Source organism: Eublepharis macularius, chromosome 2 (genome assembly GCF_028583425.1).
Source record: "Eublepharis macularius isolate TG4126 chromosome 2, MPM_Emac_v1.0, whole genome shotgun sequence".
Lineage (NCBI taxonomy): Eukaryota > Metazoa > Chordata > Lepidosauria > Squamata > Eublepharidae > Eublepharis > Eublepharis macularius.
In genome coordinates this window covers 12,910,137-12,938,060 of record NC_072791.1, presented here as the reverse complement: position 1 = coordinate 12,938,060, position 27,924 = coordinate 12,910,137, and the positions used below count along the sequence as shown (strand labels likewise).

Below are 27,924 nucleotides of genomic sequence, written 5' to 3'. Positions count from 1 at the left end.
AAACCTCACTCCTGCCTACTGGGCGAGGGTCTGACTTAATGTTCTATCCTAAGTAAGGAGCTGCCAGTGAAAATGGCCGTCACCTTTCTAGCTCCCTCTAGGACTTAGGAGAACTTTAGCAGTGAACCAGTGTTTGGCCAGTGTGGCAGCCAACAAAAAGCTGGATACAGATGGAAGACCATGAAGCCAGGTAGTAGAGATGGGCACGAACCAAAATACAAACCAAAGTTCGTGATGAACCAGGCCAATTTGTGGTTCATCAGAGGCTTGTCAGAGCCCATTTCTGACGAACCGCCACAAACTGTAGGCTGGTTCATTGGGTTCATTTTTTGGTTTGTCACTGCAGACAGCCTGGCACTAATCAATCAGTTTCCTAGGCAATAGGGGATGGACTTCCTGCAGACCTTCTGCTGACCCAGAAGTGACGATTTGCTGACCTGGATGTGACGTTTTCACGAACCAAACAAACCAGTTCGCAAACCAGGGCAGGTTCACGAAAGTTCGTGGTTCATGAAATGCGACGAACCACAAACCACATGGTTCATTTTTTTCCCCGGTTCATGCCCATCTCTACTAGACACTACAGAGCAGGAAGCAGGATGGAGGGAGAGAGAGAAGTTCAATTTCCAGTCGCCATTTTCGGTACATGGGCAGAGTACAGTCTAGATCCATTGCTTACTGCTGAGCCAGAATGTTTTTTTCCCACTGCTTTGTTGTTTTAAGACTTCTGAGGGCAACAGTCACTAGAACCCTTGATGGTGACTTATACTAAGTCATGTCATTGGTCTACCAAGGTCAGTACTATCTACTCTGATTGGCAGCATAACTGGAAATTGCAGGGATTTGGCAGATGCTCTGACAGTAAGGTCTTGATGCCAGTTTGGTGTAGTGGTTAAGAACAGCAGGACTCTAATCTGGAAATCTGGGTTTGATTCCCCACTCCTCCGCTTGAAGCCAGCTGGGTGACAGCTTCTCGGAGCTCTCTCAGCCCCACCCACCTCACAGGGTGATTGTTGTTAGGATAAACCGTTCTGAGCAGGCATTAAGTTGTCCTGAAGGGTGGTATATAAATCGAATGTTATCGCTGTTGCTGTTGCTGCTATTGTTGCTGTTATTATGGCACACTCATCTTTGGAAAGGAAAGACCTTTCACCACGATGGCCACCTGGTGCCTAACATGTCAGAATTTAAATGCTAGGCTAAAACACCCAGCCTTTTATTTGAAGTTTCATCTCATCTTTTAGCAAGTCATTACTTTGACCAACTTCAGTCTGCCCCCAGCTGTTTGATGTTTCCTGACTTGCTTTCAGTCTCCTGTGATAGTTTTATGCCGTCAGTTTTATGACTGGTTTTCAGTGCTGATGGGGTTCATTAATTGACATTGTTTTAATTTGCATTATTAATTGCATTTTGTTCTATTTTTGTTAGCCACTCAAAGCAGGTATCTAGTGCTGCCACAGCATAGGGGTGAAGTGGTTGGGCTGTGAGTCATCACTCTGCTAGTCTGAATCCTACTACTGCCATGAGCTCTGAAGGTGGCCTTGGGTAAGCTGCTCCTCTCAGCCCAGCTTCCCAGCTGGATTGTGAAGATAATAATAACACGGACTTTGTTCACTGCTCTGAATGGGGTGCTAATCTGTCTAGAAGGTAAGTATATAAGCTCACTGTTGTTGTTAGAGAGGCAACACACAAAGCATTCTCCATGAAATCAATTTGGGCTCAGTGTTATCAGCTTCGTTACAAGCCCTTTAGAGAATATTTTATATAAAAATGTGAACATTTCATGGGTGAAAAGCCGGAGGATTGAGTTCAGAAGTGAATCCTGCTCGACCCAGTGCCCTGAATCTGCAAAATAAAATGCAGCTACCATCACGGTTTAAAAGTATCTTACTGTGAAGTTCAGGCTCAAATGACACATGCTAATCCTCCAAGCCCAATTCCTTCTACTCACGTAGGCCCTGGCTGCAGTAAACCAGTCAACAAGCTGTTTTACTTCCCTTTAGCCCAACTCCCCACATCCGGGTAATTATACTTATTTATATGCTTATTTTAAAATTTATATTCTGTTTTTCTCCCTGATTGGGACCGCCACCTTGTGAAGTAGGTTGGGCTGACAGATTGTGACAGGTCAAGTTCACCCAGCAAGCTGCAGAAAGGGAACACGAAGCTCATCGCATCAGGTCCTAGTCTGACACTAAGCACTACGCCACATCAGCTCTCGTGGGCTGTGGCTCTCTATTGCCAGGACTCCCTAGCAGCACAAGGGGTCCCGGCCAGTTTTGCAGAGGGAAGCAGTCGTGGCCATTCTCACGCTCCAATACATTTCTGCCAGAGTAAGTGGCTCCTATCAGTCTCCCCACCCGACACCTTTAGGCTCTGAGCTGATATATACGCTCAACATCCATTGTACCGATACAAAGTCTGGTAAAAAGCAACTGTATACATAACAAAAAGGAACAAAAAGCAAAAAGTGTGTACAGCTCTGTGAGCTACAAGGCCACTGGGTATTTCCTTGTTCGGTCAACAAAGTAGAAGGCTAGGTAGTAAGGCCTCGGGAAAAAAATATGAAACACCCCGACTTCTAAAAGAATCCAGTAAAAGGTACACATGGCCCATGCTCTCGAGTGAGGCCTTCTTAGTCTATCCCCCAGCATTGTAAAACCAGCTCTTAAATCACCTGACACCAGATACCCCTCCATTTCAACGGGAATCCCCCCAGGACGGGACAAGGAATGCAGGTACTCGTCCTTCCCACAGGGGATAAGGAAGGAAGTTAGAATCGAAATAAATTACCTATTCAATTGGACAGGATCATAAAAATACATAAAAGGTGTCCAGGGGGAGGCCAATCTGGAATACAGCTGGCGGTCTCTTAACAGCGGCCCTACAGGACTATGTCAGGAGCGGGTGAATGAGAAGTGAAAGTTACCGACAGAGGACAACGGAGAATAATGTGAATGAAATGAACAGCAGCAGCAGAGCGGCTGGGAGGAAGATCGCTTACGCACATATGCACATACCCCAAAGGCCTTTTTATTGCAGCCGCTTCTGGAGGGAGGGAGAGAGCGCGCACCCCGCCAGGAGATGACATCTGAGCCCAAGTGAGGAAGTCGCACCTTCCTCCTTCCGATTCATAATCTCCAGTCACTCAGCAGCGCCATTGGGTCAACCCCAACACAGCCAGCTCAAAGGGGAGCCATCATTTGGAGGGGCTGGAAGCAGAACAAAGGTGCTACTCCCTTCCCTGTTGTTGGAAAGGCTTTAGATAATAAGATTTAAGGCTTTTAACTCCAATGGTAGGAAGGGGGGGGCAGGTTAGGAAGAAGTCCCAGGTGAGAGCGGAGGGCAGCATTAAGGGAGAGGAACTCTTATGCTCCACTGTTGGCTATTTAGGGGAATTAAGGTGTGTTTTATGCTTTTGCAGGCTCAAATATACTACATACTCAAGATGGTTTGAGCTACATCAGTTTTACCGTGCTGTTTTCAGAAGGTTTTAGATTCTGTTTGGTTATAAGCCCATTTCAGATGTTACATTTGGAGATAACCAGCTGCCGTTACCAAAGTTCCCCTTCCTAGACAAGGACTGTCTGCCCTGACTCCATCGTGGCTAAACTTGTCTTGGCAACCATTTTAGGAGCTGGCAATTCCTCGCTTTGGAGAAAGAGAGGGCAGGCTATGCTAACAAGTGGCCAAAACTTTGGCCCCGAGACTGATTGATGGATGGGGCATCTTTATGTCTAAGCATTGTCACAACAGCTCGCAATGCCAGGCGCCCACCTTGGTCTATCAATGTAATTTTTTCAGCAAATGCAATTCCCCCGAGTGCAAAATCTAATTACAATCAAGCCACTAGGAGGGCTTGATAACTCCTACTGACTTTTCCTGAATGTTTCCTACCAGCCCGCCTCAAGCATGAGTGAAATCTCCACCCAGGATATTCTCCAACCTGAGTGCCATTTCCTTTTACCTACCCTGCCTAGATGCAATCCCCTTTTGCTGCCCTCCTGGGAAGATTCCCCTTAATCTAGTCAGAGTCGGCTCATCCTGGAGTCACCCCAAATTCCTGTTTTTTACAATTGTTTCTTTGATTTTTGTTTTTAATGCTGGCTCCTCTAACTATTGCTGCTCCATCAGCCAAAGTGTAGCGGTAGCCGCAACACCTCCACTTGCTCAAAGGCTACCGATGCTGCTTTTCTTTCTTTGGGACTCCAGGATGTTTCCTTACCACAAAGGAGCCTTACCTTTATATTATTTTCTCAGGACCTTTAGAAGCTCTGCCTAAATCCACTACTATTTTACTACTTTTCCTAGGCATAATGCTGCCTTCCAGATTTCTGGATATTGTCCTTCAGTCAAATGAACTCAGCTCAGCAGACTGAGAATAGGTAAATTCCTCTTCCACGGGACTTGGACTTCTAATCTCTTTTATCTCACAACTCTCATTTCTTCATCTGTAAATCTCCCCTTCCTCCTTGAGGCTGTTTCCTGGTATGGAAATCTTGTACAGCATGAGGCTTTACTTTCTCTTTCTCTCCTCTCATCTAACTTTCCATACATATGTCCTTCTGGACACAACCATTTCACTGTTCTTATGCTTGAGTATCATTCAATTCCCGTGTGTCAGTTTTCCAAGACAGCCAAGCTGCGGAAGAAGAAACAGATTTCCTCCAGACACTGAGTTTAAATTTCCCCCAAATTGGTAGTGGTTCTGGGTGAGTGTGCCAAACCCAAGTTAGAGTCTCCACACATATCTAAGGATACATGTGAGCACATGTGGTTAACAATACATTTAATCAGAAATGCATTCTACCAGCCAGTTTGGTGTAGTGGTTAAGAGCGGCAGAACTCTAATTTGGAGAGCCAGGTTTGATTCCCCACTCTGCTTGAAACCAGCTGGGTGACTTTGGGTCAGCTCTTTCAGAGTTCTCTCAGTCCCACCCATCTCACAGGGTGATTGTTGTGAGGATAATAACACACTTTGTAAACCGCTCTGAGTGGGCGTTAAGTTGTCCTGAATGGCAGTATATAAATCGAATATTGTTGTTGTTAATACCCATAATCCTCCCTATACACATGGTTACCATTTCATCTGAAATCAATACCGCATATATTTTTCCATTTCAGTAGCCACACAAATATCACATGCTTAGCAGGCTCCCAGTACATTGAATGATAATTGGCTGGATGGGAATGAGCTTATCTAGGCTGTGCCCATCAGACTGTTCAGTAAAGCATCAGGCTAGGCTCAGCAGTTGCCATGGTCTGCCGTGATTCAATCTTCCTGCTTCAGAGTTTTGCAGTTTTGAGTGTATACACTTGAGGTTGTGGTCATGAGTTAAGCTGGAGATTCCATCATTGTTCTCCCACCACACCACCCAATTATCTCCTTGAGTTGGTTGCAGAGTCACTGTTGAAGGGCCACATATTGCAAGAGCCTGAGAGGCCTTTAAGAAGAACTCTGAGACTTCCTCTATTGGGGGGGCTCAGAATTGCATGGCGACTGTAACAAACCATGGAATTGACTTTGTGAACATCTGGTCCTACTGTCACGGATATAGGCAGACATACAGGGGAACAGTTGGTGGATATGACCAAGAAGATTACAAAAGATGCCTCTGCATGCAGGAATAGAGCTGGTCTGGCTCCACAGCTAGACAAGCCACAAAGGGAACCCAGAGGTCTAGAATAGAACAACCGTAGAGAAAGGCATGAAACAAAGGAGTAATTCAATTGTATAACCTTGCCTTATATAAATTGGGCTCTCCTTCTTTGGAGGTTTTTAAGCAGAGGCTAGATGGCCATATGACAGCAATGCTGATTCGGTGAGCCTGGGCCGATCGTGAGGGGGAGGGCAGACGGGGTTGCATCAGTGCTTGGTTTTCGTGGCCCTTCTTATATGCCCAGGGTGGTGCTGATCGCCACCTTGGGGTCAGGTGGCGGTTTTCCACAGGCTGGTTTGGCTAGCAATCCTGGAGGTGTTTCACCATCATCTGGGCAGGGGTCACTGGGGCAGTCGGGGGAGGCAGTATTTGTGAATTTCCTGCATTGTGCAGGGGGTTGGACTAGATGACCTTAGATGTACCTTCCAACCCTATGATTCTATGATTCTATTATTCTAAATTAGAATCCATCTAATCCATATCAATAGATATTATTTGTTGAGGCCCAGGTACAGACAGCATCTGAGAATCGCAGGAATGTCCAACTTCACAAAAGTAAAGATACAATTCAAGGACGGGTGTATTGGGTGAGGACCAAAAGATATTCATGTGTATGAGAAACTTGTAATCACTAATTTTATGTTGATTTTGTTAAGATAATAGCAAAAATGAACTAACAATTTTCAAATATTTTAAGATGATAAATAGCTAGACAAGAATGTGTGCCCTTACCATATGGGATAGTTAGCTATTGTTAGGATATGATGCTAAAATCCTATAAATATGAGAAACTGAATTGATCGGGAGCTTCTTTTTTTAAGGGGTTCCTTGACTGTGACCTGCTTTGGAGTGAGGGACTTTCTTGGACACATGTAATTGTTCCTCGTTAACGATGTATGCGGTTATGATGGATGGTGTGATTTGCTATTGATTTACCTAATGTGGAGAATACTGAATAATTATGTTTTAATAAAGGCTCAGAACAGAAGCAGAGATTCTGTAATAGTCTTTACTTGTGTACTATACCCGGTAATGAACTTAAAACATTACTGAGTTGTACCTCTTGCCGCCAGGAGTTAAATGAGTTGGTATGGGAAAGATGCTTAGGGCTTCTTAACTGCACGCCTGTATCTGAACCAGGTCCCACCAGAATCATTCAGAACTCTGTGCGTGCAGAAAGTCGCACGTTCAACTTGGTTTTCAATTCTGGATGAAAAGGGAGAGACCTGAGAGGGGGGGTGTGTGTTTGGAAAATCACTGCATCGCTAGGGGAAGAGTTAGACTTTGAGAGGCCAAACACCTCTGCAGGTGTAGGAAAGCAATTGAGGCGATCTACTCTTAGATAAAAAAACAGATCCAACCAGTTTCCATCCTGACCACTCTAGAGGAGTTTTCTTCCAGCACAGCTGACAGTTCTGTCGAAATCCTGGTAAAAATCAGGAACGGGAACGACCCAAGCTTGGACCTTGTGATAAATTTCTAGTGACTGAAGGGATCTCCAATAACAGAGTGGGACTTCTTTGGCTCCCCCCACCTCCCTGTCACGGCAGCCCAAAATGATATCCAAAATGTTGCCCCTAGTGGATAAGGATAACAGCACGAGGAGAGAGAAAGATGGTCTACAATGGGAGGAAGGGTTGCCAACCTCCAGGTGCAGCCTGGAGTTCTCATAGAATGGCAAATGATCTCCAGACAACAGAGATGTTCTCCCAGAGAAAATGGCTGATTTGGAGGGTAAACCCTATGGCATTATACCCCACTGAGGTCCCTCTCCTCCCCTAAACCCCACCCTCCTCAGGCTCCACCACCAAAGCTCCAGGCATTCCCCAACTCACAGTTGGCAACCCTAGCAGGAGGGGAAATGGACCAAAAATCCCACCCCCTTCCATTAGCAGAAATTTTCCACAGGATCCAACCCACGTGTTCCAGAAGCACCCCCTCTCACAAAAGATCCTTATATGGCACCTTCTTTTCAGGGAAGGTAGGGGAGAGGAAACAAAAGCAAGGGCCGTTAGGAGAGGCAGTGGAGGCACTCCCCTCATCACATACCAGTTTGTCCAGAAGTTCCTGCTTGTTCTTCCTTTTTAGCATCTGCTGCATTTGTTCTTCCTTTTGTACGAGAAGCCGCCGCTGCTCATTCTCCTGCCGCTCCGCTTCCAGAGCCTCTTCCAGTTCCTCTTGCTCTCTGGACTAAGAGAGGACCAAACAGCAGTTATTACCTCAGAGATAAAGCAAAGAAAGAAAGAAAGAAAGAAAGAAAGAAAGAAAGAAAGAAAGAAAGAAAGAAAGAAAGAAAGAAAGAAAGAAAGAAAGAAAGAAAGAAAGAAAGAAAGAAAGAAAGAAAGAAAGAAAGAAAAGGAAAAAGGGTCTCTTTCTCTTCAATGACTGCTGCAGTAAAAAAGCGACCATGATTCAAAACCTTTGCCAGGCCAGCAACGGACTTTGGGGGCATCAGTTCCAGACATTCCGGAGAAGCCGAGGAGCTAAACAGGGCCCTCCTCTTCCTCCTCCGACTAGGATGAGGGACCCACGTTCTAAGCGAACGTGGAAACAGCAAACCCATCTCACCTGAGTTTCTCTCACACTACTCTGGAAGAACATTTGAAGCCACGTTTCACAGGTGCTTGCTGCAACAACAAAAATCAAGCCCATCGCACACTAAAAGGCGCTAATAAAAATGATCTTAAGTTGGATCCTACGGTTGCACAAGCAGAAGGGAGCTTCCATGAAAGGATCCTCTGCATCTTCGATGTTCATGGAAAAAGTTCCCCACGGCAGCAATGCAGAGCAGCTGTAGAATCTGCAAAATCAATCTAAACCCTCCACCACCCTCAGTCTTGCGCTAGCAGAGCTTGAGCATCCACAGGCTCCAACCCGACATTGTTATTCATCCTAAAAAACTTGCATATTGTTCAGACTTGGCCTGATTTAAACATTTATATAGTCATATAGAAAACAGGCAGAAAGAATTTAAGACACTTGACAATCCTAATGATTGAGTAATTTGGATGCTGGACGGACTTGTTTCTTCGAAAGAACATTTTACAATCGCTCCCCGCTTCCTTAGCCCAGAAAGGAACATTTTTTTAAGAAGCAACTAACCAGTTTGATCTTATTTTTCTGAATGACTTCTTTGTTCTCCTTCTGGTACATCTCCATTTTCCTTTTCGTATTCTCAAGATCAATATTGTTGGTCAGGTTGAACACTGGATCGACGTTTTAGAAAACGGAAGGGAAGGGGGAGCAAGAGCAGAAGCAAAAGTATATATTAACAGTGCTAACAAACATGACCCTTATTCAAACAGTCTCTGAAGTGTATGCTAACAAAGTGTTCCATTTTAATGACCAGAAGTCCTGCATTTAGAGATGAATTATGCACTTCCGAGAAATCTGTTTAACAGTGCAATCCTTAATAGACTTACACCCTTCTAAGTCCATTTATTTCAATGACCTTAGAAGGATGCGACAATGCCTCAGATTGCACTGTTAAGTGTATTCCATCTTCCAGTTTTATCCTAGTTGCAAACTCACATCCCCATAATCTTGCCAGGTCTCTACCTCCCTCCACAAGTTCCTGACTCCCATTGCTGCTGAGAAGACCAGTGGAAGAAAAACTAGAAAAACTGCTCTTGCAACAGTGCCGCGGTATCATTTCCAGATGAAACCCAGAAGTGGTGTCATGCCAATCTAGGATTCAATGGAAATTCTATGGTGAAACCACAGAGTTTTTGCTGAATCATAGACATGTCAGTGCTTCCTGCACGTCCTCCAGTCTCCACTGGTTGGCAAACCAGCATCACCATCTAGTAACCTATTATATGCATTACCACCAGAGCCTGCCTGTGACTAGAGCATGCTGCTGAGCCAATCTCTTCTGCTCCAAAGCGCCAGCCTCAAAGACAGCCAGCAGGGACTAGGCTGAACAGAGGGACCAATAAGAAGTGTTAAGATCAGCTGACTAAAGGAGCTCTGTCTTGAAGACAGAGCTACCCTGTCCGCAAGGCAAACCCAAGCAATTAAACATGAGGCTTATTCCTATGTACGCTACACTGTACTGGCTCTGAATATGGAAAGCCAAACAACAGGAAGGCAGAAAGAGAGGCAGGTGAAGTATTTCTGATCAGCTAAAAGAAGACCCCTGGGGGCTTGGACAACCAAGCATGCTTGACACAAAAGCTTCCAGAGGTCAAAGAGTACCACCTGCCTGGCTTTGACCTACTGATGCAAAGAGGCTTCTTTGGCTGCCACAGCTGTCCTCTCTAGGCCAGAACTGGGTGGTGCAACAGAGACGTAATCCCCTACCTATGATCCCTAAGTCACCAGTTCAAGACCCACTTTTAACCTCGACACAAAAAATATCCTGCATCTACAGGACGACTATCTTTGTGGGGAAATGCAAAAGGACATCTTAGTCATCCATCTTTTTCTGAAACAGCACTTTTAAAACAGCACTGTTATGTTTTTATTCTGATAAAGTAAGTGGAGAAAGAGCTCAATCTTAGAATTAACTGCTTTTCTTAGAATTAACTGCTTTTACAGGCATTTTGTTAGTGTGTCATGTTTAGAATTGTGTGTTTTTTCTTATTCTCTATGTTTATTGTTTATTATGTTATGGTGTATAGTTTATAGTTTAAATAAAGAAAATTTTAATATAAAAGAATTAACTGCTTTTCTGTATTAAAAAACAAATATTTGGGGAGGGGAAGCTCTGAAATCAAACCAATCACCTTTAAAAATAATTATTTAAAAACCGTGTTTATCCTATCTTAATCATACAAAGGTGGCTTTCATTTTTATTTTTTTTATTGTACTGAAGATGGCTTTCAAAACACCTTAAAAAGCAGAAGGCCCTCTAGAAGAAAAACAACAACAAAGCCCGCCAACATTTTCACTTTTCCTTTCTGACCCCCAGTAAATCCCCAAAGTGTGCCTTGTGTATTTTTTTTTCAATTTTCATTTTATTGAATATGAACAAGTAATATACATAAGTCAACAATATAAACTATTAACATTTGAACAATTATTATTACAACTCTTCCAGTATAGTGGTGACATCGATATAGAAAGAGGAATCAAGACAATGCAGTTTGTCATATTTTGAAATGACAGAATAAAGTTTCCATATTGAGTTGTTGCTTGAGATATTTTTGATTTGGGTTGAATATTATGCATATCTACCTCGTGTATTTAAAAAAATAAAATAAAATCAAAAGTGAACAAAAAGTTATCAAGAAGCCTCATCGGAGAGGTCAATCTATAATCTCGACCCTTTATAGCAAATTTCCCACACCCAGAGTGAAGCCCCCCTCCCTCTGTTACATTGCAGGAAAATGTAACCGAAGGAGCAGGTGTCCTTTTTGCATATGCGAAGATTTCAGAGGAGACTTTTCATCTGTGCTCATGCCAAAGCAGGGTATCCAGCTCCCCAAACAGAGTCTGCCTGCAGCCCCTTAAGGGACAGGGAGGGAGAGAAAGCCGAGCGTCTGACCGCTCTATCTCCTCGTCCGTCTCTCACTCAAGTTGGCCTGCCTTTCAACATCTGTCAAAATACCACACAAAAAGGCCATTGTTTTTAGAGCCTGAAAGGTTTAATTCTCTTCGAAGACCAATTCAGTTTCTGAAAAGCCAAAACACTACCACCACCACAACAAAAAAACCCTCTCAAGGGGAAAGAAAGGAAAGGAAGACAAGTTTTCTCAGCCATTGTGAAATTATGAGAGGGCAAAAGTGGAGTTTAAGAAAAGGCATATGCAAGAGCAGGCCTTGCAGATAGCTGGGCTACCTTCCTTTCTTCCTCTAGAAAGAAAGCAACCAAGGTTTCAAACAAAGTTAATTTAGGCAGCCAGACAGCTACTCTCTGAACCACTGTGGTAAAAGGGCAATGGAAACGGTGGCCTTTTATCCATCAGTGCAGAGGATCAGAAGTAGAGATGGGCACAAACCGAAATACGAACCAAAATTAAGCACGAACCAGACAGGTACGTGGTTCACGAACCATGGTTCGTCAGATCCCATTTCTGATGAACCGCCATGAACTTTTAGGCTGGTTCGTTTGGTTCGTTTTTTGGTTCGTCACTGCAGACAGCCTGGTGCCAATCAATCAGTTTCCTAGGCAACAGGGAATGGACTTCCTGCAGACCTTCTGCTGGCCCAGAAGTGATGATTTTCTGACCTGGATGTGCCATTTTCACGAACCAAACAAACCGGTTCGTGAACCAGGGGCAGGTTCATGGAAGCTCGTGGTTCGTGAAATTTGACAAACAACGAACAACATGGTTCGGTTTCCCCCCGGTTCACACCCATCTCTAATCAGAAGTACTGAAGCTGGCTGACCTGATGGTTCCAGGTGACACAAAGGACTGATTTTAGCCAGCCCTGGCAAAACCATGGAGTCCCTTCAAGTTTGAGCTGAATGGCTTGTGTCTTACTGCTGAGTCTAAAGCCTCCATCTAAAGCTGAGTCTAAAACTTCCTTCTAGCCTTAAGGAGCCTTCTCTCAAATGGAAGAGGGAACTTGGCCAAGCAGAGTGGTAAGCTACAAGCCCTTCTCTCAATCTGTCCCTCGAAAACATGTAGCTGCCTTATATCAGATACATATCGGACAGATATATCAGCCCATTGGTCTATCAAGATCAGTACTGACTCCACTGACAGGCAGAGGCTCTCTGTGGTCTCTGCTAGAGGTCTTTCACATCACCTGATTCTTTCAACTGGGGATGCCGGGGATTGAACCTGGGCATGCCAAGCAGATGTTTCACCACTAAGTCACAGCCCTTCCCCTAACCACCTTTTTTCACAGCTGAAGCTGTCAGATCACCTGCCTGCCTGGCACCTGCACACACCCCAGCTTGCCAATCGGACTTCCGCTTGGGTAGCTCAGACGAGGGGGTGTGCACAGCCCACCAGCCTCAACATAGCCAGTCTGTACCACCTAGAGGCACTCTGAAATTTTTGACCACTAGTCATGAAGTTGAAATATGGGTCTTCGTAGAAGTGGGCATACACCTAAAACATACCTCTAAAATAGATCCTCAGCCACATTCTTCCATTAAAGTGTTCTACGTCATTTCCAGAAGTGACAAGGAATCTGACTTATGCCTCCCACTTCTCTGGTTTGCCATGCAAGGCAGAATTCTGACCTAAACCTTTCACTCGTGGCACTCTGGCATGGAGGAAACATAACTAGCTCTTGTCCAGTCCTTGATTACTATCACAAACTAGGTGCATATGCGCATTACATCTATTGTGCCATTGCTCTAAAGGTTACCCCGTTCGTTGCTAGGTTTAATTCAAGGGGATGATAACCAACTACAAAACCCTTTGTGGTCTGGGACCACCGCCCCTGCCAGGCTCCACTGTGACAGCTCTCATTTGAGCAAAGACTTCTGATGGTGCTACCCTGCCAAAGGGTTAGAACAACAGTTGCCCATTCTTAAGGATTCTCTGTTGCGGCTCCCGGCTGGTGGAATGGCATTCCTCACAAGGTTCCACAGAACAATTAAAATGGAATTTTTCAGGGAGGATTTTTTATAAATGCAACAGGGTTCTGAGAGTGATCGTCTGTGAAATTTTAGGCAGTCTTCGTTGCGTTGCATGTTGCACCGCACATATTACAGTTCTGGTTGCCTTGTTCTACAACTTTTGTAATCCTGCATTGTTGTGTGTACTATACCGTTTCTCAAGCGCATTCTTGTAAGCATTTTTATTGCATCGCTTGTTATCTATTGGTCCTATTACATAGTTTTTAACTGTGCTATCCACCTTGACTCTCGTTGAGAAAAGGAGGATTGTAAATGAAGTAATTTTTTTCAAAGCTGATTGGACCCCAAAGCCCTAGAAGGTATTTCCACTAGTTCAAGGCAGCATGTGCAACTCCTGCCAATTCCCATCTTTCGCTGCAGCCCCACCCCATACCAACTCAATTGCCAATGTTCCCACCGGACCTCAGACCGAGGGGCACACGGGCTGCAGCACGGCACGGGGGGCGGGGGGCAGGCAGAGATCATGAAAGCCCCATTCTAGGAGTGGAACTCTGCTCCCAGTTTACTGGATGCAATACTTGATTTATAGAATTCCGCCCACCCACTAATATCCTCAACTCATCCACCATTCTCCTACCCCCCCCCCCAAATGGCATCCCTAGGAGTCCAAGGCCCGAGGCGATAGCATCTGCAGCCTGGAAAGCTAAACAAGAGAGTGAGAAGGGCTCTTAAACCTCCCCTCCCTTTGCATTAGCACCATAAAAACATTGCCAAAATGGCAGGCAAGGTCAAACTCTTCAAAGCGCTCTCAGCTACTGTACTTGAAGAACAGAGAGGATGAAAGGGGGGCCATATGGCTTCTGTCACGGTAAATAAAGCCAATGGAGGCACAGAAGTACAATCCAAATTTTACTCCCCCCTCCCTTTGATCTTCTGCAGCACCAACTTGTGTCCTTACAAAGCATTTTCCCTTTCGGCCACATTTGCTCTGCAAATTCGCCCCCCACCCCCCCCCTCCCCCACCCCAACCTTGACAGCTCGACATTTATTGTCTCAATACACCCTCCAGTCGAACAGCTCCCGATTAAAAATGTAAGGAGAAAGTAATTAAATAACCATCGGGTACCCACGCTAAAGCCCGTTTGAAAGAAATTTCACTTGAACGTTTTGCAAGGCCGATAAAAGTGCAGAGCGCATCAAATATGCAAGCATTAGGGACCTACCAATTTCTTCAACTTCTTCCAGGAAATCATTATATTCCCTTAGACTGTGAAAGTCATCTTCTCTTTTATTGTATCTTTGGGAAGAGAGAAAATCAAAGAAACAACACATTTGCGTTACAACTCTACAAAAGATGACTACTTACACTATACCACTCTCTTTTAGGCAATATCAATCCAGAACCTGCCTCAGGTGACACCTTCTGAGGATCATTTCAGACACGTGAAAATGTGGATCAGTCTAACTATGATTAGTGGGATTGTCCAAAAAGTGGGCTGCTCCACTCACCATGGTTACTTACACTTTCTCAAACAGGGCCAGGAACTACAGTTTAAAATGAGCTTATTGGTTAGCCTTAACGATGGTTTTGTCTGACGTGTGAATGCCTGGCTTAATCCTGGTTTAGCTCGCAGCAATGTAGGCTGAGATACCAGCCTTGTCTCTGGGGGGAAGAAGGCAGCAAAGCCCACAGTTGTTTGGGCAAACCGGCATTTGAATGGCCACAAAGTTCAGAATCTGGCTCACAGGCGAATTAACCGTAGTTAAATTAAACCACCATTTTCACATTATGTCTGACGTGAGTCTCTAATACTACTACCCCAAGTGGAGTTACATCATCCTAAACCCATTGCTTGTGACATAGCAATACATGAAAAAGTTCTTGCAAAAGGTAAAGAACAGCTAAGATAGGGGTCTTAGGTAGAGGGGGAACAGGGTACCCCTTAGAAAGTGCTGGTCTGAATAAGTGATATTCAGCTGATGCTGAAGGACACTGTGATATTGAACATCACTTATCACTGGCGCATTGGTCCCAGAGTCCACTAATAACACAAAACTCTTAACCCATCAGAGAATCACAGGAATGGGTGAGACTAGCTACATTCCCACTTTTCCTGATGTGCCGAATGCTACCCTAACTTTACAAAAAATTGCAGGCTCTTATCCCAAAGAAAGCTTGTATATTAAAAGACAGTAGGATAGAATAATTACTATTGTTGATCAAAGTATTGAGGTCTGTTGTAGCCAAACATATACAATCAGTATTTGTGCTAATTGTAATAGTTTCACCACCATTAGGTAAAGACTTTGCTGTTTCGTCTGGCATACCCCCAGGAAAATCTTATTAGCCCTTCTCCCTGGTTGTTTTGTATGTGTGTGTGTGTGTGTGTGTGTGTTCATGTGTCTTTACTGTTTAAATATATACACATTTTAATGCAGTTTAAACTTTTTTTAATGCCTCAATGTTCACCACTCTATTTGGATGGATGGATGGATGGATGGATGGATGGATGGATGGATGGATGGATGGATGGATGGATGGATGGATGGATGGATGGATGGATGGATGGATGGATGGATGGGTTCCAAAGGACCACCTCCAGCTGTATTATTCTGCTTTGGTCCTGAAATTATCCAGGGAGGCCTTGTTAAGGAAACACACACTTTCAGAAGTTCAGCTAGTGGGAGGACCTGCATAAAGGCCAGTATGGTAGGACAGCCAGCTTGGTATAGTGGTTAAAGCATCCAACTAGGACCCAGGAGACAGATTCTCCAGTCCTCACTTAGCCACAAAGCCACTTTCAGTCAGTCACGCTTTCTCAACCTAGCCTACCTCACAGGGTTGCCCTTATGGCAAAACAGAAGAGGAGACTATGTACAATATTCTGAGTCGTTGGAAGAAGGGTGGCATAAAAACACCAAAAAATATGACAGAAGAGGCCTTCTTGCCGCCCAAGCACAAACAACAGTACACCTTTTCCTCAGAGATACACTTACGTTTCCTTACTATTGGCCTTCCGCTCTTTACTAAAAACTCATTTATGCCAAAGGCCTTTGAAGATGAGTGTTTCCCAGGTTTTAAACTGTCCTGAATAGTTAAAGTTTTTGGTGGATTTTAATGAATTACGGTTTTTCTGTTTTAGTACCAAGCCACCTAGAGCACTCTTGAGTAAAAAGGCAAAATTTCACTAAATAAATAAATACTATTATTTCTAAAGTGCCTACAGTAACTAAGTGCTATATATCAAAGCAAATTTTGCCTTCAGAGTTATAATCTAAAGTGGCAGGTTCACAAAAGAAGGGGACCGAGGGAAAACATTGAGTGGCGATATCAGTTAGATGGACGTCCAGGTGAAGAAAAGCATACTGTTATTTACTGTCTATGCCACAGTGAAAACAGAATATATAAATAATGATTCAAAGGGTGCAGATCTGCACATACAATTCTCTACATCCGCCAATCAAGCAACTGGATTTTTTAAAAAAAGAAACGTTCTAAAAACACACACTTGTTAAAATACAAATGTGTGTGTGTTAAGTCCCATCAAGTCACCTCCAACCTATGAATGAAAGGCCTCCAAAACGTCCTGTCATTAACAGATTTGCTCAGATCCTGCAAACTGGATCCTGCTTCTTTTATTGAGTCAAGCCGTCTCGTTTTAGGTCTTCCTCTTTTCCTGCTGCCTTCCACTTTTCCTAGCATTACAAATATTTGTACATTAATTGCCGCACACATTTTGCTTTTAGTAGCTTCTTCCTCACAAAACATGGCTCATCAATCATCTTTTGAAAAATTTTAACACATCAGGACTACCATATAAGTTGATGTCTACTGAACTGAAGAACCGACAGAATCATCCTATACAATAAGGTGGCTACATGTGTACAAAACGGCAATTTTACAAAGCAAATTCTACTTTATATTGTCGAAGGCTTTCACAGCCGGAGAACGATGGTTGTTGTGGGTTTTCCGGGCTGTATGGGTGTGGTCTTGGCATTGTAGTTCCTGACATTTCACCAGCAGCTGTGGCTGGCATCTTCAGAGGTGTAGCACCAAAAGACAGAGGTCTCTCAGCGTCACACTGTCTTTTGGTGCTACACCTCTGAAGATGCCAGTCACAGCTGCTGGCGAAACGTCAGGAACTACAATGCCAAGACCACGGCAATACAAAAATCCACAACAACCAAATTATACTTTGTTTATTGCAGAACAAGCTGGTGATCAAATATTTACTTACTGACTTCATTTATACTCCGTCTTTCTCCCTAGTGGGAACCCAAAGCAGTTTCCATTGTACTCCTCTTCTTCATTTTATCATCACAATAACTCTGTGTGGGCTACCCAAAGGTCATCCAGAAAAGATCCATGGCAGAGTGGTAATTTGCACCTGGGTCTCTCAGATCCAAGGCCGACACTCTAACTACTACACCATGCTGTCTTATACACTCTTATAACATTATCTTATAACCTCATCTTATAGTGTTCCTATTGCATTTTTAAAAAATTTTGTAATCTGCCTTGAGTCTCAGCGAGAAAGAGTATAAAGTTAATAAACAACAAATAAATAAATGCACAGTTCTTTTGATTAGTATCCATTAAACGCCACCACACCACACATATTGTAGCTCAGGATATCCAAAATAACGATTCCTTGCCTAAATGCATCAAAAGCTAATCCACATGAGAAGAGCAAGAAAGCCCACGCCTATCTCGTTATGGGTTACTTGTCACTCACATTTTCAGCACCTTCTTCCGGATTTCCACCTCCTTATCAACAGCCGGATCCTCAAAGAGCTGCACCCTGAAGTTGCTCTTCCGCAACGGGGTGCCACACTCCTGGCAGTTCCCAGCTCCCCGGACAAACAGCAGCTCCACGCAGCTCTCGCATCTGAAAGAGGAAAAGCACCCAAATGCAAAAATGGAGACTGAAAACATGCGCGCAGAAGAAAGCAACACAGCACATTACTACAGCTGTCTCTGAATCACACAAAAGAGCTTTATTAATAAGCAACTCCAATAGCAAACCAGGAAAATACAAAGTAAGGTGGAGGGGGCATGGCAGGTGGCGTAAACCTTCCCCTTCTCCATCACACCTACCATTTTCTTACAATCACTCTCTTGGTAACCAGCACATGTGTCATAGATGCAGAGGAGTTAGCCATGTTAGTCTGTAGTAGCAAAATCTGATGAAGAGAACTGTGATTCTAGAAAGCTTATGCTACAATAAAGTTGGTTAGTCTTAAAGGTGCTACTGGACTCTTTTTGTTTCAGCACATGTGTGTCATCTTACCACTCACCTCCCCATTTTCCCATAGCCACTAGTAAGGGGAGGAGGAGCCCTCCAGAAGGCACCATCTGCCAGCATCAAGAGCCAGAGGGAGGAACCAGTAGGGAAGGAGTTGGGGAGCTCCCTGGCTAAACAGCTTGAGCTGGGCAGAGGCTACCATTGTGCTCTCCACCCAACGCATGTCTCACACCCCATTGTTGGCCATGGGACCAGAGCTTAGCTAATCACTTTATCAAGCTCCAGGACAAGCGTCAAAACTCAGGTTGGAGGGAAGCCAGCAGCTGTAATCTCATCTTCCATGCTGTTGCACATTGGTGTATCCTTATAGACAGCAGCAATTCTGCGAGCGACCGGTCTGCCTTGGAAGTTTTAGAGATGTGTGCATGCGTCTCCCTGGAACCAACAGTTTGGGAGATCCTTTTGACCTTCCAGTACTTCTTGAAAAGGAGGCAATATCATTTTTATTATAATTTTGTTTTACATACACAATATATAAACATGTTCCATACAATTTTACATCAGAGTTGAGTGGACCATAACCAACTATCATAACATTACATTTCTCAGTGACTCTGGTGAATTATTCATAGCTGGAGTGATTTAGCGTTAGATTACTCAGCAAGACAAGCTGACAATAAGTAATAGTGGGACACAATAGTATGATTATATAATAATTCGCCCTCTTCTCACCTCAGACATCATACCTGTATTCCTTACCTCAACACATACCTTTTCTTCCACATATCATCCCCTGCAAGTGCAATTTTCAGTTTTTCATTTTCCGGTTTCATTTCGCCTAAGGGAATCTATTACTATCCCCAGAAGAGACCCTCTGTTGGTCTTCAACACACATGTATCCCGTTTTGTACCTTCGATGCCCGCACTTGACGACATTTTGAAGCAGATCATTTAATCCCTATAGCATTCTTAACACACAAAATACTGACCTATTCTTACGATACTGACCCTCATTGAATTCCCGGGTTGGAGCTCTCAGTGAAATTTTCAAAGCGGAGAATAGAGTGCAATTCGCTCAGGGCCGGTAGAAGAGATGGTAGCAAAGCAGGCTCATTTTCTGCCATCACTGAGCCAGTGCATATCCATCCAGTTACACTGTTCAGAGTAGCGAGAGAGCTTTTAACAACAGATCCTCTTATCGACAATATGAACCTTTGTGGCTCGTCATATTTATTTATTAACTTCATTTATAACCAGCCTTTCGCACCAATGGGGACCCAAAGCTGCTTACATCATTTCCTTCTCCACCATCCGATCCTCACAAAACCCTGGGAGGTAGGTTAGGCTGAGAGGGATGTGACTGGCCCAAAGTCACCTACTGAGCTTCCATGACAGAACGGGGATTCAAACTTGGGACTCCCAGATCCAAGCTGGACACTCTAATCACTACACCGCGCTGGATCAAATACTAGGCAAGTATTACGGCTCAAGATCTTCTCCAGCTTGGATTACTCTTCCCTCTCGCTCAGTTCCTTGGATGCTGCTATTCGAGCAACATTACGGCTTGGTGGTGGTGAGCAATCATGTATCTGTTCCTCTCTCTTCTTTAGGGATTCAGTGGTCAGATGGAAGAGGTCTCAGTCGCTTCTTCATACTGTCCTTCTCCTCCATCCCAATACCTGAACGCAGCTACGGCAGAACATCAGTCATTCTGAAGGGAACACGCAACGTTTTCTAGGCCGTTTTTCATGGTGCCAGAAAGAGGGAGGAGGGCAAGAGATACTTCCTTCTGATCTATGGACCTGCCACACCACAGGCTGAGGCAGGGAATAAAATAGACCCTCCCTCCATATTGCCACCACAACAGCTACCAGAAGTAAAGGGCACTGGAGGCTCAAGAAGAGGGGCAACAACTAGGAGCAATTTTAGATCTTTTGGAGTAGAAAAAAAGCAAAGAGTCCAGTAGCAGCTATAAGACTAACAAAATTTGTGGTAGGGTATGGAGCTTTCGTGAGCCACAGGTATCTGAAAAAGTGAGCTGTAGCTCATGAAAGCTCATACCCCACCACAAATTTTGTTAGTCTGAGCTGAAGAAGTGAGCTGTGGCTCACGAAAGCTCATACTCTACCACAAATTTTGTTAGTCTTATAGGTGCTACTGGACTCTTTGCTCTTTTCTACTGCTACAGACAAACACGGCTACCCATCTTGATCTAGATCTTTTGGGAAAGACTTGGAGTTTTCCAATACTGTGGTCAAGTCTTTTGTGATCTGACACCCCCCCACACACACACACACACCAAGGATGCCCACCTTGTTGCTATTTGTTGTTTGCCCTAGATGAGTGGGCAAACAGATTTTGTGAAACTGACCGAATACATGACACGCTCCTCACCCACAATCCGAAAGGTTAAAAAACAGCAGCCGCTGGTTTACAATAAGGTCAAAGAAAGCTAGCTAAACTGGATTTCAGAAGAAAGAAAGAGCTTCTGGAAATACACAACCATGCATAACTCTGGTTATTACTAAAAAAAACAGCTTTGGCCTCGGGGAACAATGGGGTGGGGATAGGTATATTGTACATCTCTGAAATAAGTACAATATTTAGAACAAGTGCACAGAAATTACAAAGAGCGCCTGAGTGATGTAACGGTTTCATTAGAACCAGAGAGACACCGGTTCAAATCCCCATTTGGCTCTGAAGCTCACTGAATGATCTTACATCAGTCACTGTCTCTCAGCCTAAACTACCCCACAGGGCTTTTGTGACATGCATGTCTTGAGTTTTTTTGGAGTTTGATCAAAGTTGGAAAAGACAGCTGTGAGGATAAAAGTGAGAAATCCATATACTATGCCTTGAGCTCCTTGGATAAAGGGTGGGTCAAAGATGCGGCAGATCGGCAGCTAGGCTGTACACAGAATCATACAAATGAAGTATTCTAGCATATTTTTTTTTAAAAAAATAGGAGTACGGGATGAGGTATGGAGTAGCAATAGATAGAGCAAAATAAGCCAACATCACCCCATTTTCTCATGCCTTTGGTCCATAGCACATTTGAGAGGTACAGCACCTGCTTGGCCTGCCCGTGGTGCTAGAGGTTCAAATCCTGACATCTCCAGTTAAAGAATCTCAGAAAGCAGGCTTGCCGGCAAGCTACAGACAGTACACCATATTGGGTAAGATGGAACCAATGACCTGGCCCAGGACAGGGCGGCTTCCTCTATTCAAGCATACACAGCACAATGGGAATAAAAACAGGCCAAATGAAGAATCAAAAGTGAACAGACTCAAAACAATTCTGGGAATCTCATCTCCTATATGACCCTCAATTAGTTTAAGAACTAGATTCCTGCGCACGTACACACACGCTTCGTAAAAAAAACCTCCTCGCTTGCCAGCATTTAAAATACAAATACATAAAATATTTAAAATTATTAAATGAAACAAAAACACACACACAGGCACATAAACAGGAAGGAGAGCTAATGAGAGTTTGGGAAGGGATGTCAAACAGAACAAAAAAGTCTTCATCCGCTGGTGGGAGACGACGACCGAAGGAGACAGGCAAATCGCTCTGCGGAAGGAGTTTAATTATATAGATATATATGTATTGTTAGTGTGTCTTATGTTTAGAATGTTGTATTTTTTCTCATTCCCTGTGTTTACTGTTTATAGTTTATAGCTATTACGTTATGGTTTATAGTTTATAGTTTAAATAAAGAAAATTCTACCTGGATGGAGCTACAGAGGAGCTGCCTTGTGTTACTGTCAGACTATGGAATCCCCGTTATCTAGAGTTCATCTCCCCCTTCTGCAAGAAGCACAAATTTCTTGATTTCAAAAGGTTTATTGAAAGACTAAGCTCTGATACTAGTATCCATATTCCAAGGCCTAGAAAGGATCTTGGCTGAACATAGGCATTGTTGAGAATGAGAAAGAAAATGAAACTTGTGATACATCAAACCCTTCACTCCCAGCCTCCCCCCCCCCATTCTCCAGAGCAATGGTTGTAGAAACAGATAAGAGTATTCTCTCCCATGGAAAACGCGGTCACAACAACATCTGGACCTGGAGGGAGAAAAAGGCTAGCAACTACAGATTAAACATGGCGTAACTCTGACCAAGGAACCACACAACATATTAGATCCTGACAGTTACCAGGGTAGCTGGATGGTTCCAGGGAAGCTTGGCAAAGTTTTGGCGCCACAACAGAGAAGGCACTGCCTTAGGTTGCCACCCATCTAGCCTCAGACGGAGAGGGCAACCAAAGTACGGCCTCTGAAGATGACCGCAGTGGTTGGGTAAGTTCATGCAGGAACAGGCGGTCCTAAGGTAAGGCCCCAATGCTAACCATTCTCCAGACTTACAAGGAAATTGGCTCTTTCCCACAGAGGAAAAGCCACAGTAAACCAGCTGATCAGTCTCTGTAGATTTTTGAAAGTTTATTTACAGAAACTGGTGGGAGGGGAGAAAAAGAAGAAAAGCCTTTCTACCACAGCTGCCAATTTTAGGGGGAAACTGAAGGCTTCACAGGAACAATGAATTCTGAGGAAAAAGGGAGAAAGGTGACACCGTGTAAGAGACACAGTATGGACTGCAACAGCTACAGTGTGAGAGACTAGGACTGGTGAGACAAGGGTTCAAATCTCCACTCGCCACAAAACTTACTGCTTGGCCTTGGCTCAGTCCTCTTCCCTCAGCCTAACCTGCCTCACAGGATTGCTGTGAGGATAAAATGATAGAAGGTGAGAACTACGTACACCACCCGAGCCCCTTGAAGGAAAGTGAGGAAAACGCCCTAAATAAATAGGCAGAAACGAAGGGCAAAGTTATTTACGAGAGCGGTAAACTATTTGGACAGCTGATGCAGCAGAACCAGAAGGGAGAAAATTATCCCTCAGTCTATTAATTTTTATTCCAACTTTTAATCACATCGCCAAGGATGGCATACAGGGTCATCTCCCTTCCTCTATTTTGTCCTCACAACAACCCTGCGAGGCAGCTTAGGACAAGGAAAAGCGACTGGCACAAGGTCACTCTATCATGTACTAGCCGCTCCACCGCACTGTCTCTCTCTCTCTCTCTCCCCTCATTTGCTCCCAATGTAACTGCATCGCTGGGCTGGCGTGTGTGTCTGTGGGTGTGGCGGATAAATACAAGAGAAACATTTGTTTATTGTTTGGCAGAGGCAAGCCCTATGCGGTGCAATTTTTCTTTGCGCTCTGATGGCACGCTAAGGCCAGAGCAAATAATGACAACGCCATTGTTGAGTAAACTCTCCCACCCCAAAAGAACCAGGGATGGAGAAAACCGGTTGGCCTCAGTCAAGCTTGCTTTCAATAACAGAGCTGGCCTCGTCCAGAGAAGCTCTCAAGAAAAGGGAGGCTGGGTCCAAGATCCTGACTCCAGCGTTTTGCAGGCCTCTCCCGCCTGAAGAGAAACCGCCATGTGCTCGTGAGAACCATTCCTCTCTTCTGCCAGCGCACCGGAGATATAAATAGGGCCCCCTTTCAACTATAGAAAACAATCGCAACAGGTGTCTGTCGCCAGTCTTTTGGCAGAATGACAGTATTCTAAACCGGGTCGAGTTTTTATGCAGGCTCGGAAGAAAGGTAACACCCAACAGATGCACTGCCAAAAAACACAAATCACAGAAAAACGCTGCAGCTGAGGAAGGGCCCAGCTCTGTTCTTCTGGGTCTCTGAACACATGCTCACACATCTTTCTGCGGATTAGTTCAGTCTTTGAGAGCCAGTTTGGTGTAGAGGTTAAGAGTGGTAGGACTCTAATCTAGAGAACCGGGTTTGATTCCCCACTCCTCCACTTGAAGCCAGCCGGGTGACCTGGGGTCAGTCACAGCTTCTAGCTCTCTCAGCCCCACCCACCTCACAGGGTGTTTTGTTGTGGGGATAATAATGGCATACTTTGTAAACCGCTCTGAGTGGGTGTTACGTCATCCTGAAGGGCGGTATATAAATAGAATGTTGTTGTTGTGTTTGTTGTTGTTATTCTCTCTCTATTCTCTGTCTCTCTCACACACAAAAACACTATAAGGTTTTAGCAGACCACCTGTCCACATGAACCTACATTAGTCACCCGAGGTACATCTATGTGACAGGAAACAAACAGAGGCCATGCCAATAATGTTGAATTAGGTGAGGCACTGCATTTCTGAAGCAATATCTAGAAGCAACAAAGGGCAGGGCGAGGGCCAATAAACTGAAGCTCAAGCTTCAGTTTTTATGAAGTGTCATGATACTGCTATTTATTGCAGAGTTTTAATACATTTTGATTTGTGACTGTTTTGTGGCCATTTTAATTGTGTCTGTTCATTGTTTTTTAGTGCTTTGTTGTTTTAATTCTCAGTCATGAGCCATCTGAAGCAGATTTCTGGAAAGGCCGTTATGTAGTAACGTAAGTAAACCAAAAAAAACGGAGAGGCCAATGATTACAATTTAATCAGTCATTCCCAATGTCTTTTTGCTATCTTTGGAAGCTGGCTGAAAACAAAACTGCATCCCTTCCTAATATAGGTAAAGGAGCCATCGTGTTTGAAGTCAAGAGTACTGTCTTGAGAGGCAGCTCTTCTAACACGGTTTTATTATTAGAAGGAAATGCAATTTTGTATCTGGTTAACTGCAGGATAAATTCCTCCCTAATGAAGACAGCCGCATCAGGAACGACACTGAGTTATAAACTGGATTGGCCATGCCTCTTGCATCTGCAGCCTGAAAGGGGGGGAAATTTAAGTGCCCATTCTCTTCCAGCTTAAACCAAGCATTTTCTCTTATTTGCCACAGACTAGCTGCTAGTTTGGATTAGCTGTTCTGCTGCCAAGATAAAGGATTCTCCTCTTTGCTTCTCGTTGTGGCTCAGAAGTAGACCGTATGCTTTCCATGTAGAAGGTACACGAGATTATAGCAACTAGAGTGTTGGGACTAGGTACCCCGAGTTCTAAAGTCCCATTCAACGATGGAAACCTGCTGGGTGAGCCAGCCTCACACACTCAGCCTAACCCACCTCACAGGGCTGTTGTGAGAATAAAATGGAGAAAGACTGCTGTTAAGCCACTTTGGTTCCCCATTGGGCAGAAAAGTGAGGTATAAATGAATTAAATAATAACGGACAGCTCATGAGAACATAGTGGTTAGAACCTAAAGAAGCAGGTTTGTAGCTTGAGAGCGTTGCGGGACCCAGGCCTCCTGTTGGAGCAACAGGTGGAGATGCTGGCCAGGGATGCGTTTCACCAGCTCTGGCTACTGAGCCAGCTGCAGCCCTTCCTGGGCGGAAAAGTTTTTGCCACTGGGGTGCAGGGTGCATACCCAGGTAACATCCAGATTAGATTACTGCAAAGTCCTCTGTGTAGGGCTGCCCTTAAAGACTGTCCGGAAGCTGCAACTGGTACAGAATGCAGCAGCCAGAATGTTGACTGGAGTGAGTCATAGTGACCATATCACACTAGTCTTGTTCCATCCGTATGGCTCCCACTTTGCTTCCAGGCCCAATTCAAGAGGCTGGTACCTTTAAAGCCCTATCAAGTTTGGGGCCAGCATCCCTCAAGGGCCACCTTCTCCCATATGAACTTACCTATCAACTCCCAACATCTTCAAAATCTTGCCTCAAGGTGCCCTCGCCACCTGAGGCTAGATGGGTGGCAACCTGAGAAAGGGCCTTCTTGGTTGTGGCACTAAAACTTTGGAACTCCCTCCCCAGAGAGATTCGTCTCCCTCCCTCTGCCATTGTCTTCCGCCAGCAGGTGAAGACTTTTGTGTTTCATTTGTCCTAACCCCAGGAAACTCTTATTGGCCCTCATCCCTGGTTGTGTGTGTTTGTTTATACGTCAGTATGTTTTTTACTGTATTTATATGTCGTTTAAACATAATTTTAATGTTTTAATTATCTGCTGTTCGGTGCCTTGGGAACCCTGTTTTGGATAGAAAGGATGTATATACTGTAAATATTTTAAATAAATAAATAAGCAATCATCAGGCCAAAATCTGGGACACCAAAATTCACTGGGGAATCTTGGATCCAGTTGCATGCTGCCTCTCTGTCTCAGCCTAACCTCCTTCATAGGGCAGTTGTGATGGAAAAGGTAGAAAAAGGGCAACCATGTACATCCTGAGCTCCTTGGAGGGAAATGGGTAAAATGTAAAGGTGTGCAAGCACCGAGTCATTACTGACCCATGGGCGGTTTTCCCGGCAGACTTTTGTTACAGGGTGGTTTGCCATTGCCTTCCCCAGTCATCTACACTTTACCCTCAGGAAACTGGGTACTCATTTTACTGACCTCGGAAGGATGGAAGGCTGAGTTAATCTTGAGCCGGCTACCTGAACCCGGCTTCCACCAGGATCGAACTCAGGTCGTTGTGAGCAGAGCTTGGGCTGCAGTACTGCAGCTTACCACTCTGCGCCACGAGGAGGGAAGATGGGACAAAAACCTGAGATAGACAAAAGCTGGGGAAAACCTCTCTCCAATCAAGACTGTGAAAAGTTGACATTCAGAAGAGATTAAACTGGATTGGTCTGATTCAGCATACGACATCTTCATAGGATGTCAGCTGACATTTTCAACAGCATTTGTAGAAAAGGGGAAACGCTCATCATGGTGGAGCTATTGAAGCCAAACAGTTCCTTTGTTGCAGTAGGACACAGCTTTTTAACAACTTCAGTTTCCCACATCACTGCTATAACAAAATAAAACGAGACGGCTGTTTCACTAGTGCTGTTTTTCCTCCAGTGAGTTCAGATTAGTGTATTTCAGGGCTCAACAAATCCCAGGCACTAGGTTGCCATGGCATCTAGAAATTACATTACGCTGCCTAGTATTTTCAATAATGTTGTTATTTTAGCATCTCTCAACAATACTCAGCGAAAGTAAAAAGGGCTGGATCCAACAAGTTTCTCCACTGGTGAAGAGAGGAGGGGGTCCCCTTTAACCATCAAAAAGTCTGCATTTGGGATCATAGAAGCTACATGGGCAAAAGCTACGTGAACCAGGCCTATAGTAAGAAGGAGAATAGGCCAAGATTGAGGTGTTTTTTTTAAGCTGGCTGGATCCAGTTCAAAGGTTATTTATCATTTCACATCAGAATATTTTGTGGTATAATATAAAAATAAATGAGCATGAAGTTCTTGTCATTTCTGGTTTATGAGTCAAGTTCAATTCACATTATTCAGAGGTGGTTGATGGCTCCAACATTTACTTAAACTGAGCTTTCGAAAGCAATAATGAAATTATGAGAAACTGAGGAGCAGCTCGACTATTATCAAGAGCGAGCAGGAACTTGAACATCACTTCCATCCTACAGTCACTCCATTGGCCACCTATCAGTTACCGTGCTCAGTTCAAGGTATTAGTTAATACATACAAAGCTCTTCACAGCTTTGGTCCAGCATACCTAAAGGAACCGCCTCCCTCCCTATGTCCCTCCACAGCAGCTTCGCTCATCTGAACAGGGTCTTTTGCAGGTAGGGGTGTGCAAGCCAAAAATTTTCGGCTATAGCCGAAAGTAGAAAGCCGAAAGAAGATTCTCTA

General features: G+C 44.2%; 1 protein-coding gene across 1 annotated transcript in view; it reads right to left on the bottom strand.

Annotated features, from left to right (window-relative positions):
* The window catches only part of MNAT1 (MNAT1 component of CDK activating kinase), a 166,332-nt gene that overhangs the window by 97,182 nt on the left and 41,226 nt on the right, over window positions 1-27,924 (bottom strand). The window contains exons 2-5 of the mRNA XM_054971682.1: window positions 17,877-18,029; window positions 14,364-14,437; window positions 8,763-8,866; window positions 7,710-7,850 (exon numbers count right to left, since the gene is read on the bottom strand). Coding sequence (XP_054827657.1) covers window positions 7,710-7,850; window positions 8,763-8,866; window positions 14,364-14,437; window positions 17,877-18,029 — 472 coding nt within the window. The remainder of the gene's footprint in view (window positions 1-7,709; window positions 7,851-8,762; window positions 8,867-14,363; window positions 14,438-17,876; window positions 18,030-27,924) is intronic.